The 16,267-nt window shown below is 39.6% G+C and overlaps 1 protein-coding gene across 1 annotated transcript in view; it reads left to right on the forward strand.

Annotated features, from left to right (window-relative positions):
* The first annotated feature begins 9,018 nt into the window (after nucleotides 1-9,018).
* Nucleotides 9,019-16,267, forward strand: part of GLP2R (glucagon like peptide 2 receptor) — a 49,083-nt gene continuing 41,834 nt past the window's right edge. Inside the window, exon 1 of the mRNA XM_060764550.2 lies at nucleotides 9,019-9,380. Within this exon, the coding sequence (XP_060620533.2) occupies nucleotides 9,312-9,380 (69 nt within the window). The 5' untranslated portion in view covers nucleotides 9,019-9,311. The remainder of the gene's footprint in view (nucleotides 9,381-16,267) is intronic.

The raw sequence follows: 16,267 nt of genomic DNA on the forward strand, positions 1-16,267 counted from the left end.
CTCCCCCCCCCCCCCCCCACTCTCTTCAGCATCCAGTGAAAATCCTCTGAGTGCCAGAAAACAGCAAGCAAATCGTCATGAAAATTGTGAAGTTCAGCTGAGCCAGGTGGGCAGAGAGGCTCAAAATACTCAGGGGAGACCTGATCGGATCCAGAATCTGCGAAAGCTGAGCCAAGCAGCCCTGTGAGTTTGCCTTAAGAGCTTCTGTTAATGCCACCCAGGCTCAGTGTGAACAGTATTTTTATGACAGTCATGTATCTGGGCATGTCAAGAAAATGAATTTCTCTCCTCTCTAGATCCCATATGATCTTGGAAGCTTAAGCATGGTCAGCCCTGGTTAGTATTTGAATGGGAGACTGCCAATGAATACTAGGCACTGTACATTATATTTAAGGAAGGAAATGGTCAAACCACCTGAGTATTTCTTGCCTAAGATAGCCCTATGAAAATCATGGGGTTGACATAAGTCATGAGGCGACTTGAAAGTAGCTACAGAGAGAGAGAGAGAGCACTAGTGTAGTGTCATGGTTTGAGTGTTGGCCTAAAACTCTGAAAACCAGGGTTGAAACCCCCACTTAGCTATGGAAACCTACTGGGTGATCTTGGGCAAACCATCTTCACTCAGCCTTAGAGGAAGGCAAAGGCAGCTATAAATAATAAAGAAATATGTATATGCTGCCACCCTCTCCCAGAATGGACTCGGGCGGCTCACAGTAGCACTCCAAGTGCCGCATATAAACAACAATACTCAAGTATATACACAGTGACATAAGTGTAAAAACAACAACACACATAAAATCCCACAAATAAAATTGTAAGAATTATAATAATTATAAAATTTCCTAAATTTCAGTAGAACCTACAAATAAAGCTGGTTATCAGCAGTAACAAAAGTTCAGAGCTCCCCCCTTCCCAAACAAATCTTGCCAAAAAAGTCCATGATCAGTTTGCCCTAGGAATGACATAACTTGGAAGCAACTTGAAGGGCATACAGCCATCACAAGAAGTTAGGGCTTCTACATCTCCTTAGAAAAAATAATCTAGGTAGTTTTTAGCTCCATCACTTACTTATTTCGGAGTAGTAAAACACTGTACCGCAGACTGGAGAAGATATCTTTTTTGTGCTACAAAGCTCAGATTCCTCCTCAAGATAATGTTCCCATGATCTGTTGTTAGGATTGCCATGTTGAAAAATGGTGAGGGCTTCTTTACTACTAATAGCTGTGTAGGAGAAGTAATTCCAGCAGGTGTTGCTTGTCATGCAACCAGTAACAAGCAAAAACTACTGAAATTCCCTTTTCCACATCACCTTAAAGATACTGGAGCTGTTTCCAGTTTTCACCCTAGCAACCTTATCTGTTGTAAGCTCCAAGTAATCAGGAGGAAACATAGAAACATTTGCCAATTGAAGTTCTTGTGAAAGGTGCCAAAGTTATGTTTGCTTGCTTGCTTTTTAAAAAGAAATTTCAGTTTGCCACATTCTTTGGGCATTTCCTTAGTGCACAGTAGGAGCCTAATTTGTAAAACTTAGAATCATAAAGTTGGAAGAGACCACAAGAGCCGTCCAGTCCAACCATCTGCTATGCAGAGTTACACAATCAAAGCAACTCTGGCAGATGACATTCCTGCCTTTTAAAAATTAATAACCTCTAAAAAAGAAACTCCACCAGACGTCTGAGTCAGTTTGTTCCATTATCAAACAGCTCTTGTTATCACAACGTTTTTCCTAGCATTTAGGTGTCATCTTGTTCCTTGCAATTTAAATGTCTTGCTTCATGTCCTGTAAAGATGTTGAATAGCACTGGACTTAGGGCAGAACTCTGTGGCACTAATTACTTCTCTCCAGAATGAAGAGGAGCCATTGATGACCATCCTTGGGTTTGTTCTGTCAACCAATTACAAATCCACCCATAAGCAGCATTGTCAACCACCATTTTAATAGCTTGCTTTCAAGACTATCATGGGGGACCTTGTTGAAGGCCTTACTATATCAAGATATATGCCATCTGTAGAATTGCCTTCATCTATGAAGCTTGTAACTCTATCATAAAAGACATAAAATTAATCTGGCATGACTCCTTTTTGATAAACCCATGCTGACTTTAGGGAGCATGGCATTTGTTCTTAGCAATTTAAGGCTGTCTGTTTAATGATACGCTTTAGAATCTTTCCTGGTATTGATGTCAGGCTGACTTGACATTAATTGGGTCCTCTTTTTCCCCTTTTTGGAAGATGGAGACAACATTTGGCTTCCTCCGGTCTGCTAGGACTTCTCCTGTTCTCCAGGAATTCTCAGAGATTACTGCCAGTGGCTCAGGGATTAGTTCTGCCAGGTCTTTTAATACCTTTGAATGTAATTCATTTGGCCAGGGAGAGTTGAATTCATTTATAGTAGCAGATATTCTTTTATTACCCCATTGCCTATCCTGTACTATATTTTTCCTACTGCATCATCTGCTCCATTTTTCCAGGTTGAGCTCCTGAATGACAAAATCTTAAATCATGTTTTGAACTTTATTTAGATATGAAAAACCCATAACCCATTACAGCTACATAATTGTAGGAAGAAAACCTTACAACAACAACTACTTCTACTTCTACTACTGGGGGCACAAGCTATAGAGGAACATGTAGGCCAATTTAGTTGCTAATGAAATGCCTTCTTCTCCACAACCCAAGAAACACTACCCTTCACTACTAAAATAGCAGTAGGCACAGAATGGTTTTTTTTCTGCTAACATGCCATCCAGGATCTTAACAGTAACCTGTGGGATTTATCATTCAACAATATGAGCTTCCCACTAAAAGTCCTCTTTCAGGTTTCACTTCCACAGTTCACTTGATGGGCAATTCAGAGCTGAGCAGACTGTGGCTCTCCAGATGTTGTTAATACTTCAAACAATTCTCATAATTAGCCTTGCTGACTAGTCAGATGAAGGCAGCAAATCAGCATAGCAGTGCTTTAAGGTAACATACCAGTGCCAAATGCCCCATTCTTCGGAAATTGGAAATCAACTAAGGAGAAAGCCACACTCAGTGGGAAACGGTGCTAGTGGAGCAGTTAATCTGCTCTGAGGCTTAGCCTCAGGTAGAGGAACTATCTTGTGTGCTAAATCTATGGGAAGGGGTATTTTAGGCAACTTCTTTAAACTTCCCATGTATATACACCTTGCACACCTATACCACATCAGTAGCTAAATGATGGTTAGCAAGGCTACTATGGGCCCTTCCAGGCAAGCCCCAAATGTGGGACCTGTCATGCTTTTACCGAAGGCATCCAAATGACAGGTAAACCCTGCTTTGTCCCAAATTAATTAGATATCTGGTAAGACCTGGATCTTTGGTAAAATTTGGGCTTCATCATGAGCCCAGAAAACCAGGAGGGCACCCTCCCCCCGCCCAAAGTCTTTACAAGAAGAAATAACTTACCCGGCTGCCATTAAGGTACTCCTGGAGTCCTCCTGGTACATAGAAATGATGCACCAGAAGTCGGGGGGGGGGGGGGGGCATGAGGAGCAACTTTCCTCGCCCCCATCTCCTGGTGGGTCATTTCTATATGCTTCAACGTTTGTCAGGGATACCTGCTATTGGTTGTATGTGGCTCCTTTCAGGTTTGTGAAGACAAGATGGTGCAAACAAATCTCCAGTCCCACTGAACCTCTCCATCCATTGTATGACTTCAGTATAAAGACTGTGCTAGGTACAGGCTGATATAAACAGCTATTCCTTTCTCTGAACCTGATTAACCAAACATGTATCTCAAAACAATTGAGGAACGAAGTAAAGAAGGATCCAATACAATTCTCCTGCACATTTTTCTTCATCTTCCTCTAAAGGGTCCTTAAAAAACTTCTAGCAAATGGTACGAGCAATCACTAATTGCAATTCATTTTATGTTTGTGTTTCTTTGCTTTTTTCCTGTAATCTCTTATTGTTATAAAGGTCCTAGTGGTGCCACATTAGTCTTTATATTACCCATCCATTCTTTCCAATGCGTACAGCTTGTTCACTTTGACGTCTTTTAACACAGACTCATTAAGACAAAGCATTTATTGGATGCCTTTTTATTTGTTTTTCAAACCGTTAGCTTAGCCAGCTCCATTATAAGACAAAAGATTTGTCCTGGACTGGAATACACCTTTAGAATGTGTGGAACAGTTAGTTACTAATTGGATGAATGTATTTCTGGGCTCTTGCAAATGTGGTCACATGTTGTATGCTGTTGTGAGATTTCCTAATGACATTTGTTGACATGTTATACCCAACCACTGGTGTATCTTCTTAGTTTCCCCTATAAAACTACAGCTGCTTTTCTCCTACATACCCCACCTTTTCCAAGTCCTTCTCCCTGCACTTCTTAGCTTTATTGCACAAAACAAACAAATCAGCATTGCAGCTGGGCCACTTTGCTCATCTCATTGCTGGTCTGCCTCTTCTCCATGATGATTCCATCTCTTGATACTAATAGCTCCCAATCCCACAAAATTCCCATCACTTACTTTGGTGTGATGGGTTTGTTCCACTGCTGTACCAACATGATATCAGTAAAGTGATGTAAAAGAAGTGGGATTCTTCTCCTCTCCTTTCTTTCTCCTCCTTGCTATTCCAAAGCTGGACTTTTTCAATTTATTTTATCTTTTATAGTTATATTTGCCATTTTTGTATTTGAAAGCTGGAATTGTAACATTGCTTTACAATAAATATTTAAAATATATGGAGAAGTGGTAGTGCTGGAAGGGGGGAGGTTAAGAGGGTACTCAGAAGTATAATTGCAGGACCATGACTGAGCAATTTGAAGACAACTTCATCGATTTGTTGGTTGCACAGTGGCTTGTTAGTCTGGTATATATTTACAAGTTTCCATAGCTAAATGGAACAACTTCTTTTCATGAGACCTTACAACAAATTTCAAAGTCTTTGTATTAATCCTGGCTGTTTTCACAGCTGCTGTTTCTGGTATCAAATGTATTCTCGAGCCAAAGTGTGAAGGCCATGACAATGAAATACAAGCACTAGACTTCTGTCCAGAGGACCTTATCAAACAAAGCTGCTATTTTACTACAGTCACATTATTGTTGATAGGGAATAGATGCTGCATTGAGCACCCCCAATATAGCAGCACTGTTCATTAATGTAATTGTGCCGATTTGCCATTTATGGTGCCATGATCATACTTTCATACACCAATGTAACTCCATCTTCCTGCACTACAGCTTTTTCTTATTTTCTATTTTTAGCACTATTGGACAATACCAGTATTTAAATTATAAGGGAAAATATGAATATAACATCTACACATATAATAAAAGTGAAAATATGTATGTGTGTTTTTGGTTGGGATGCCCACTTCATCAGACAGGCTTTCACTTCCACAAACAACTATAATGCACAGTGCTGAGGAGCCACCAAAAGCACTCCCTCCAATAACATTTGAGGTTACAGCAAGCACCATGAACATGTAGCCCAAACCCTGCCAATGGCCTCCCCAAACACCATACTGCCCACCACTCAAATTAAATTGTCCACTCATTTGGGGACAAGTTCATCCTAGATTGTATGTATTTCCTTCACCACAAATATCCCGTTGTCTCTTTCTCTCTCCATTGGTGTGGCATTTGCATGACCCTGCCCACTGCCTCTCCTTTAACACTTTCCTATTCTTTTCAACTCTGTCTGCATAACAAATAGAGCAGAAGTGAGCAGCAACTAAACATATTGAAGGAGTTTGCGGGATCGACTCCACATGATGGAAGTTGGAGTTCACCTTGCATCAAGTCAGAGCACTGTGACCCCCACTGACAATAGACCTGGACCACATTTGGCACACAGAACCCCCATGACCTAAGAAAAATTCAGTCTAACACATCATGGGGAGGAGCGGCATCCCTAGTCAACCATCTTCTCTTACTACTTTTCAGTACTGTAGTGGGAGGAAAGAAAGAGAGCAAGATCTCCCCCTACACATAAATTGCTAGATCACACTAAGACACTAACCTAAAATTCAGTTCTTTCAAAACTTTGCTCAAGTCCACTTTCCTTGTTAGATTTCTCCCACTCCATTCTTTTCTTCTTAAAGCTTGAGTAATGAATGTTTTCTCTCAATTTGCCAATCAGCCACCATTTTCAACCAATTCAGCCCTATTAGTCAAGACTCAGTACTAAAATAGCTACTACCTAATTACTTCCCCCACCTTTAGGAACAAGGAGTTAAGATGGTGACACATATCAAGTGTTCACAGTACATACTGTGCTGTATTAGCCTTCCCACAGATGTATAGAGAGCTAATAAGCAGGCCGAAGTTCCCTGCTGAACTTTCTCCACTTTAGTTGTTTTTGACAAATCTAAATCTGCTATCAGAAATGCTATAGAAATTAGGGAGGTGCTTTTGCATTAATTCACTTAAAATTGCATTAAAATGAGTATGGAATTTCTCTGCAGAGAAATTGATTACTGATATCAGACTCCACACAGATGCTAGCCGAGTTCATATGATTACATAATATATATGCCTAGTTCTTGTTAATGCTCTTTGTATGCTATTGATATTGAGCTAGAATTTGGAGGCTCCCACCCAGGAGAAGGGAGCCCTCAGACCCACCAAAGAGGGTCCAAAGCCTTGACAACCGAAGAGGAAGGAACCCATAATTTTCCCTAAATTTTCCCAAATAAATCTCACCAAGGTTGAAGAAAAGTTACCGAGTTGTTTATTGCGATCTAGCTGGAAAGGATGTCAAACTGCGATAGTTCGTCAGGAGAGACATACATGCAGTGAATTTTAGTACATTTTTATAGAAAACAGAGCAGTCAAAGTTCAAATTTCCCACCTCCCGCCCCTCAGCCGGCTTCTTTCTGATTGGTTGTCATTAAAAGCTGGGGAGGAGGCGTGGCCAGCCACCACTCTATATTTATGAGAAGGATGTGTTTAGCATATCTTAGAACAACACGTGGCAAGTGGACCTACAGATTCTTGAATTTGAATCATGCCCTCCTGATGTTGTCTTTCAATAAACAAAGCATTTTTAAGCAACAACACATTTGTATGAAACATCTAATTTGATCATGCTGCCAAATTGTAACAATATATCTTACATAGTCCCCTCTTTGAAAAGTGGTCATTATATTGTTCTGTAGGACTCACTTAGGATAGATTCTATGCCATCGATAACAAGTGGGATCTGCATACATGCACTCACAAGCACAAATGTTATTCTTCTCAAACTGGACATTTTTCTACCAAGATTACAAAGCACAGCTCGGTTCTATGCATGTTTTCTCTGATATAACAGCTGTGAACACAAGATCTGTCAAGCATGCTAAGTAGAGCCTGATTCTATGCATATTTGCTAGAAAGTAAACACATATTATACTGGACTGGGAAAGACAGTAATCTCCAATTTCTAAATAGCCTTAGTTTAAATATTCTGATATTTAAACACCTGTAATGTAACATTTAAAAATATTAAGCAGTAGAGAATTTAAAGTTTAAATGGCTTTTCATTGCTTTCCCCCCTCATTATAGATCAGATATAAGAATGGGATTTTTGTGCTTAGTACTGAAAAAATTCTCTCCCTGATGCTGGTTGCAATTGAGATGGCTGACCCAGAGCTAGTCTACTACTAGCAGTCTTGAAAATGTTACTTCTTTGATGAACTCTCAACGTAGCACTGCCCAGCTAAACCCAATTTCTTATCCCTCTCACTGGTAAACTCACAAAATGGTACAGCATAAAAATGGCCTAAAACTTACCATGGGAGTGCATGTCCTATTTCTTCATTCATGTTATACAATGTTAATGTTATATCAAACAAATGCTTTTGATCAGAGATAAGGTTCATGCATAAAGAAGGAATATAATCCTCTTGTACTGCAGACTTGTTAACATGAGGATGCCCAAAGCTTGAAAAGGTTTCTTTTGGTGATTGAAATTATCAGAATCCCTTACCTGCATGGCCAGTTCCAGGGAAAAGCAGTCAGGGAATTACTGCACACAGTACAGCACAAACCCCTGATAACAATAAATACTTGCGAGTGAGTGGCTTCCCTATTGCACTAGCAGGATATTGTTGCCAATGGTGGTTCCAGCACAACTGAATTCTGCATCTGTAAGCAGCCAAGTCATGCTGGAGCCACAGATGAGCATTGCAGAGACTTATTTTGCTTCCAAGAAATAAACAATAACTGTAAGATTGAACAGCAACTTTTTGCTCATACCAAGGAACCCTATCTTTGTGAATTTATGAATTTTACACACAGAAGGCTAAAGAATCCCACATGCAACATGACAAGCAGACTGTGTTTTCCACACAGGTATATCCATCATGAACTCAGATCCTTTCTTTTGTCACTTCTCTCCAGGATGTGTTGTTTGCAGATAATGGTATAGCTACAAACCTCACCTACTTTCTGCCTAATGTACACCACAATGTGTTGCTACTGCATTCAGTTCTTTGAACCAGGATGTTTGATCTCCACTGGAATGACTTGGACAGGAGCCAGTTGTAAAGAATCCAGTTGCTCGAGCATAGAAAATTGTCCCCGTATTACTAACATGGCTGCATGCAAGAAAGTCAGCAAAGTCTAGCAGATTTACTCCCATATTTATCTCCTTCAGCCCCAAAGGGGAGGCAGGGAATGGAAGAGCTTAATTTCCTCTTTTTCTCTATTGCCGACATATTTCAAGCCACCATCCAGTCACCTAGGGGAAGGGCGGACCAAATGAATATTGCTTAGCTGCCTGAGCACTGGCAGCTGCCCAAGGAGTGGCCTCGATCTGTCAGATTCCTCCAGAAACAGGCTTTCTTTCCATGCTCTCTCTCTGGGTTTCTGCTGTTACCCTTTTAGCAACTCTCTTCCAGATAAAGTTTCCTGGTGACACCAGTCCCTTCTATGTCAGTGGCCAGTCAGAACAAAACTCCAATCCTGAGAGCCTTCATGATGCTTTCCTTGCTCCTCATTGGCTAAGAGGTTCAGCAACACAAAGCAGATGTGCTGGTAAAAATTTACAATACATTCTCCCTGGCCTTTTCTTTCTTTCTTTTTTGCTTTTGACACAGAAGCAAAAAAGGGAAACCTGATTCTAAGCATTCTGCAGGTTGCAGCTGATCTACTCTCTGCTGTGCTCTCCCCGAGATGCAGGAAATATTCTAGTTCATAGACAGCACACATTTGAAAGTGGAGTTATTTTCACAAAGCAGAGTGGGTTCAGCCAAGGTTTCTGAAGAAGAGCAAAGCTGTGAACTGAGTTGGCTGGTCTCAGTATACAAGTTTGCTACTCTGGATTACACTGGATGTGAGGCATTCTTCTACATCATGAAGAAGTTATCCGGGACTTGTCGTCAACAAGTCCTTACTATCACAATGCTGCTTCTGATCAAGCAGGTAAGAAACCGTGCTGTTTTAAGGAGAATCTGTTGTCAAATATAAGCATTCCTTTAAGTGCTGGGCACACAAGTGGTGTACCACACTCACAAATAGTGCTTGTTTGGCGGCAATTTGAGTAATATATAACTACTTGAGCTATAACTCTTTGGATGGCAGGTACTCCCTGTCTTGTGATCTCTCACAACTCCACTTTTTTCCCATTGTAGTGGCAATAAGATTTTGATTAATTAGTTTTAACACTGGTCTGCTTTTAAATGTTATCCACTTATAAGTTTGAGATAACTACATTTCCCTCATTTCACTTTCCCCCTCTCCCTTTGTCAGGACCACCCTAAGTTATATGCAAGGCTTCGAAGGAGAAACATTAGAAATAGTACACATGTATACATAAATATTTTAAAATGTCACATTCACCACAAAACCTTCACAGAAACCCAGAAAAAACGTATTGTATTTTCTAAACACCAGAAACACTTATTTGCCATTTTATTTTGCTGTTTAACCAGACTACTGTCCTTTCTTTAGAATCAAGCTGAAGAATATATATCTAACTATTAGATATATGCTCTCGGATACTGGCTAAAAACCAGACCCCACTTTCTTGGTAGTTGCCTTACTCAGATAACCTGATAAATATAATTTACAGGCCTTGCAATTTTATGGGTTTTTAAATGTTGAGAACAAATAATTAATCTCTCTTTCATGGCTGAACTAGCAATCCGACCTCTTCCTTGGTGGTTTTACTATGGATGTTGTTTGTTTTGGCAATCAACATTCCCAGGTTGGGATGTAGTGTTGTGTATGGATCTCGTCATGCTATCATAGATCCACTTTAAATCTGGTTTCTGTCTCCTGCAGAATTATGGGACTTGTAGTTTAGGGAGGGCCTTTAAACTGCTCAGCCAGGTAGGTCCAGGACCTCACTAAACTACAAACCCCAGAATTCTGCAGGAGGCAGAAACCGGATTTAAAGTAGATCCATGTTCAGATGTAATGACACTGTATGTTTACTTAGATTTCTTAGATTAGGTTCCGGTCCAGCTTACCTGTCCAAATGCACCCTTAATGATCTGGTGCAACTGTTAAGATCTTCTGGGGAGGCCCTGCTCTCGGTCCTACCCTCATTGCAGGTGTGGTTGGTGGGGATGAGAGATAGGGCCTTCTCGGTGATGGCCCCACGACTGTGGAACTCCCCCCCAGTGACATCAGAACAGCCCCCTCACTCTTAAGCTTCAGGAAGAATCTTAAGACCTGGCTAATTAAGCAAGCCTTTGGGGATTAATATAACCCATAAGTATGATGGAAGAATGGAAAAGCAATTAGTTCAATGTTTACAAAGCTCAGTTGGTGCTAGACTTTTGATATGTTTGATATGTTTTAATCATTTGAAAAACTATTTTAATAATATGTATATGTTTTTACAGTTTTATAATATTGTGCTTTACTGATATTGTTATTGTCTGAATCTGGCATTGAATTATTGCCATAGTTTATAAGCTGCCCTAAGTCCACTTTTAGGGGTGAGAAGGGTGGGGTATAAGTATAGCAAATAAACAGATAAATAGATTTCAGTAAATTAAAACAAATCAGTTAGCTTGTAAACATATGGCTCAGCTTCATAAGAAACGTTCACTGGACAATATGATGCATAATAACTGTTGTGCCAATCTAGCATGACCCACAGAGTTACCTTAGTGTCATATGTTAATACATGATATTTCTCAGGAGATGTAGTATGTCTTTGTTTATCGTGATTGTTCTGTTGTTAATGCTGATGGTTGATACTTCTGTCATCAGATACCAACAGTGTCATATTATTATTGGCAATGTTGCACCACTCTATTCTTATTGTAATAACAAAAACCTAGAAAGCATGATATAACAAATGACTTATTATAATATATAAAAAAATGTAGGCCTGTTGCTTGGAAAGTTCAGTAGCAGTAGCAATAAGTTAAAGAGGCAGAAATTCACCCTGGTGTAGTGAAGTGTGTATAATCCAGGGCAAAAAGCAAGTGAAATCACATTAAATCATGCCAAACTTCAAAATGTAAATTATGCCATTTGAATCTGACCAAGGAAACCAATTGGATAATGTTAGGGATATCACACTCTTTCAGCCTCAGAGATAGGTAATGGCAAGCCCTGCTGAACAAACGCCTAAGATAAACTTGCCCTAGGTTTGTGATAAGCCAGAAATGACTTTAACAGACACAACAACAACGAAAGCAAAAACAACAGAATAAGGATGGGGTGGGGGATTGTTGCTTTCAGGGCTTCACATTGCTTCATTGAGATATAAGTACTTTTTTCATTCCCATCTTGATTGGAAAGACCAACTTGTATATTAACACATGACAAAACAAATCACCCAGTCACATTTCTAGTATATGGATATTCTTGAGCCAAATAAATCTTTAAAGCTGTTCTCAAATATTTGACTGTTTGGGGACATGAGCTCAAAATGGAATATGCTGTTGCATGGTTGCAGAACCAATTTATTAGTTATTCTGATTTATGTCGATGAGAGACCTAGCAAGGAAATTCCCTAGATGGGGCACAACTCTTTCAAAACATGGAATCATAATGCAATAAATCACAAGAAGATACTTTTAAAAATACGGCAATGCTGGTATAACATCAGCGGAGAAGCAATGCAAAGCCAGCACATAAAAAGAAGTACAAAAGCCACCATTAGAAAATGTAATCGAAGCAAAGAGTTGAAATGATTTCATGCTGGAAATGAGCAAGGGTTCATTTCATTGTTTTGTATAAAAATTTATGAAAATGATGAATTTTTCATATTTAAACAGAAAGAATCTGAGTTTTTTTTAAAAAAATCTAATGACAAAAAGTTGCACATTTCCCTGTGTCACTTCAATAAAGAAGCTAAAACCACCAACATGTTAGCGCAACTAAAAGAGATGTATTTAAAAGCTGAAACAAAAAAGAAAAAGAAAAAAGAAGGTTATTCTGTGGTAGAAAATAAGGCAGTGTTGGCATCTGGTGAACTTTCCGTAATTGGGGCCTGAATTACTGAAGTAGGTTCTTTCTTTAATGACTTTGTAATTGAGAGCTTGAGAATGTAGAAAAGAGCATCTGGAGATGATCCTATTGCACAGATAGACTAATAAAGGATGCAGTCCATTGATACCAAAGTCTCAATTCATATAGCAGTTATAGATCAAACCTTTGGACTGGACCACATGCACTGGAAGTGTGTACATGCATGAAATGTCCAGTGAAATAAGTTCAAATCTCTGTCTAATTTTGTATCAGTTGTACCAGAGCAGTGTAGATTTTGAGGATTGGACTAGAGCTGCAGAGGCCGTAAATCCAGTTGCCACAGTCACAGAAACCATTAACCCAAGAAAGGTAGTGGCAACATCCCTTTGAAGAAATGTTGCAAAGACAAGTGGAATAGGGTCATGGTAGGGCACCTAGCAACAACAACAAACCTCTGAGGATGCCTGCCATAGATACCATAGACACAGGCAAAAGACATTCTGAGAAATTAACCTAGAAGCTTCAAGCCCTGGGAAGATCCTGAACTGCCCACCACTTAATACAAGGGTATACAGGTATATTTCACAGAGGTGTTTGAAGGCTGCATAAAACAGCCTTGGGCTGTGTATTTGCAGACACTTGGACTACAGGATTAGTGAAAGTTATGTGTAGACCATATTCAATAAGAATGGAATCTGAGGAGCTGGAATATGAAGAGAAAAGGCTGAGAAACTATTCTGTTTAGTTTTCAAATTGGATAGTTCATTCATCTTTATAAAAGCAAGTTGAAGTCCCCATGTCTCTTGACCTTTCTGTTTCTCATTCTGATGGGGCTTATTTGCTTGACCATTATAAGTATTCATAACTTGAAAGAAGCATGCAGTTCTGCAGACTGCAACTGAAGAATTTCCACTTAAAGGTTAAACTGGAAGATGAAGGTGCTTTTCTCCCCAGACTTGTCGTCTGGCCACCTGTCTTTGCTGTGTTGAGAAGCCCAAGAGAGGGAAGCAGATGAAAATATGGGAATTCATGAGCATATTTAAAAGAAGTGGAGGCACTCCAACACACAACTTTGTAAATATAGATCTACTTGATTTTTTAAAAATGAAATACATAGTGTGGCTCTGTTTCAAAAAAGAAAGTTCATTTTTATCCCACAAGAAAGAAATCAGTTGGGAAAAGGATCAATGTTTACTAGATAAATCACCAGAGGGATAGCTATTTAGAAGCCCAGCCTCTTTTTAAATGCTGTTTTTATGCAGAAGTCCAGAAATATAGAGAACAAAAAGAAATATGATCTATTTATTTATTTATTTTATTTAGAACTTTTATATACCAGTCTTCTCGACCTATTTTCTAACTTGTTTGCACACCAGCCCCCCCCCCCCCCATAAGACTTGAAGTAATTTTGGTTGTTTGGCTTACTATTGTTATAAAGTTGCTTTATGTTATTTTTATATTTTATATGCTATGTTTTTAACTGTATGTGTTTGGGCTTGGCCCCATGTAAGCCCCCTGAGCCCCTTCAAGGAGATGGAGGCGAGATAGAAAAATAAAACTATTATTATATTATTAAATGCAAAAGGATAAAATAAAGCAAACAAAGCAATAGCAAGAAAATTGTGTTTCATGATATATAAAACTAAATTTCAGCAATGAACGCAATTATATCTACGACATTCATCCTAACCTAAATAAACACACATTATTAAACACATTCTAAACATATAACTACTATAACTATTAGTCTTGTGCTTTCAGAGCAAACCTTGTCCTGTTTCATGTCCTGGCTTTTGTTGGGGCCCCCAATCCATTTTCGAAAGCCTCCTGATATCAGGAGGGTTTCTTTTGGATCAGGGCCTTGAAATTCGGACCACTATTGGAGGGGGGGGGGGCTTCCCACTCACTGACACCCCTTCCCAGCATTCTTCTTACTGACTCCTGCTGTTGCTCCTCTGGAGTAAGGCACTCAGCTGCAGGCAGGCCCAGAGTGTGCCTGCATGCCCTGCTGGCCACCACACATGCCCCACTGCACTCTTGGAGAGTGTGTTTGTGTGGTGGGGCCTGAAGAAAGGCTTGATGTGCTCCTACAGGCCCAACCACACTCTCGGAGAGTGCGTGTGTATGGCACTCTCCGAGGGTGTGCCTACAGGCCCTGCCAGCCACCACACACATGCCCCGCCACATTCTCCAAGTTTGTGTGTGTGTGTGTGGTGGGACCTGCAGGCAGACCCAGAATGTGCCTGCAGCCTAGCTCCAGGCCTGCCCAAATGCAGGCAAGGAGGCAATTTTGGCTCAACACAAAAGCAGGCTGTTGTGTCAAGCAGATTTCTGTGTGTGGAGGGGCTTCCTGTTTCATGCTTTCGAAGAAATGGAAGACACGAAAGACATGAATGATATGGTAGGAACAAATTTCGTGCACATGACTAATAACTATTAGAACTAATCTACAAACCTCACACTCATTGCTTGTTGATTTTTTTACTTCTTCTCCTTTTGGATATCCATAGACATCCATCCTTCTACTTTTAATAACATTTTTCTAAATCGGAAAACCAATAACTGAAATTTGTCCCCAATTTTGTTGTGAAAATGATGAATTAGTCCCACTCTTTCTTCAAGTTAGTCAAGGATTTCTCCTTGATTGGCATCAAGCATCCGTTTGTCCGTTTCAGCTAATTCACAAAACTTTGTTAGCCATTCTTCTGTTAAGATAGTTGGCTTTTGCAACTATCATAGATGATTGTTACTACAGAGATCATATATAGCAGCAATCACCCATGTTTCCTTCCTTAGGTGATGATCTAGCATCCCCAACAAGTAAAACTCATTGTGATTCTAGCATTGACAATTTCTTCCAGTATCATATATGTTTGTCCAGTATTTCTGAGTCTGTTTGCCAGATCACCACATATGACAAAATGTCCAACATTTTCCTCACATTTCCAAGATTTATTAGAATTACCTTTATACGTCTTAGAAAACCTCCCTGGCATCAAGTACCACTGATACATCATCTTATAAATGTTTTCTTTCAAATCATTACTCAAAGTAAATTGTTTAAATAGAATGTCATTTGTTGAAACTGGCAAAGTTTGAAACAAAAACGGCATATTTGATAATACATTCTTATTTATGGCTGAGATTCTGCCCATAAGCAACAATTGTAAACCCTTCCACCTGCATTAATTCTACACTGTAGATGAGCCCAAAGATTATTTAATTAGTTCTTAAATAACATAAATATATATTACACTGATGATCTTAGATTGTTTTCATCTGTCCTGTGGCTAGTAATTTGTAAGCTGCTTGATCTCTCATTATTGGAGAAAAGACAGGATATAAATGAATAAAAAACAACCACATGATATATTGTAGCAGGGGGCATGCATTGCACAAACAACTCCGAGTTGTTTGAAGAGGTAAACCACATCTGCTGCCTCTCCTTGAGCTTCCCTTTAAGGGTCCCCATTAGAGGCAGTTTGATCCCTGTCTGTTTTGAGGTCAAGTAGTTTCTGCTAAATTCAGTAATTTGTGTAGGTTTATAAAAAAAACAATTGCGTCATCTCAGCTCCTTGCCTCTCCAGACAAGTTCATTGACCAACAATTGTCCTCTCATCGCTTACATTTGTGGAGCAGAGAGTAGGCGAAAAATCCATTTGCTTCCTGTTTCTAGAGGACCATTCCTTTCTCATGGCTTTTGCAAATGGTTTAGAAAAACAAGTAGCTCATTAGAGCCATTAATTAGGCCTTCTTGGATTCTTGTGTGCTCCAGCCCCACTGCTCAGAGAATTTTTTTTAAAATAATTGTTGCAAGATGGGCTACTTGAATCTACAATAACATCTGCCTCCCTCTTCTGCCCTAGAACAGATGGAGA

Source organism: Anolis sagrei, chromosome 2, assembly GCF_037176765.1.
Source record: "Anolis sagrei isolate rAnoSag1 chromosome 2, rAnoSag1.mat, whole genome shotgun sequence".
In the NCBI taxonomy this organism is placed as follows: domain Eukaryota; kingdom Metazoa; phylum Chordata; class Lepidosauria; order Squamata; family Dactyloidae; genus Anolis; species Anolis sagrei.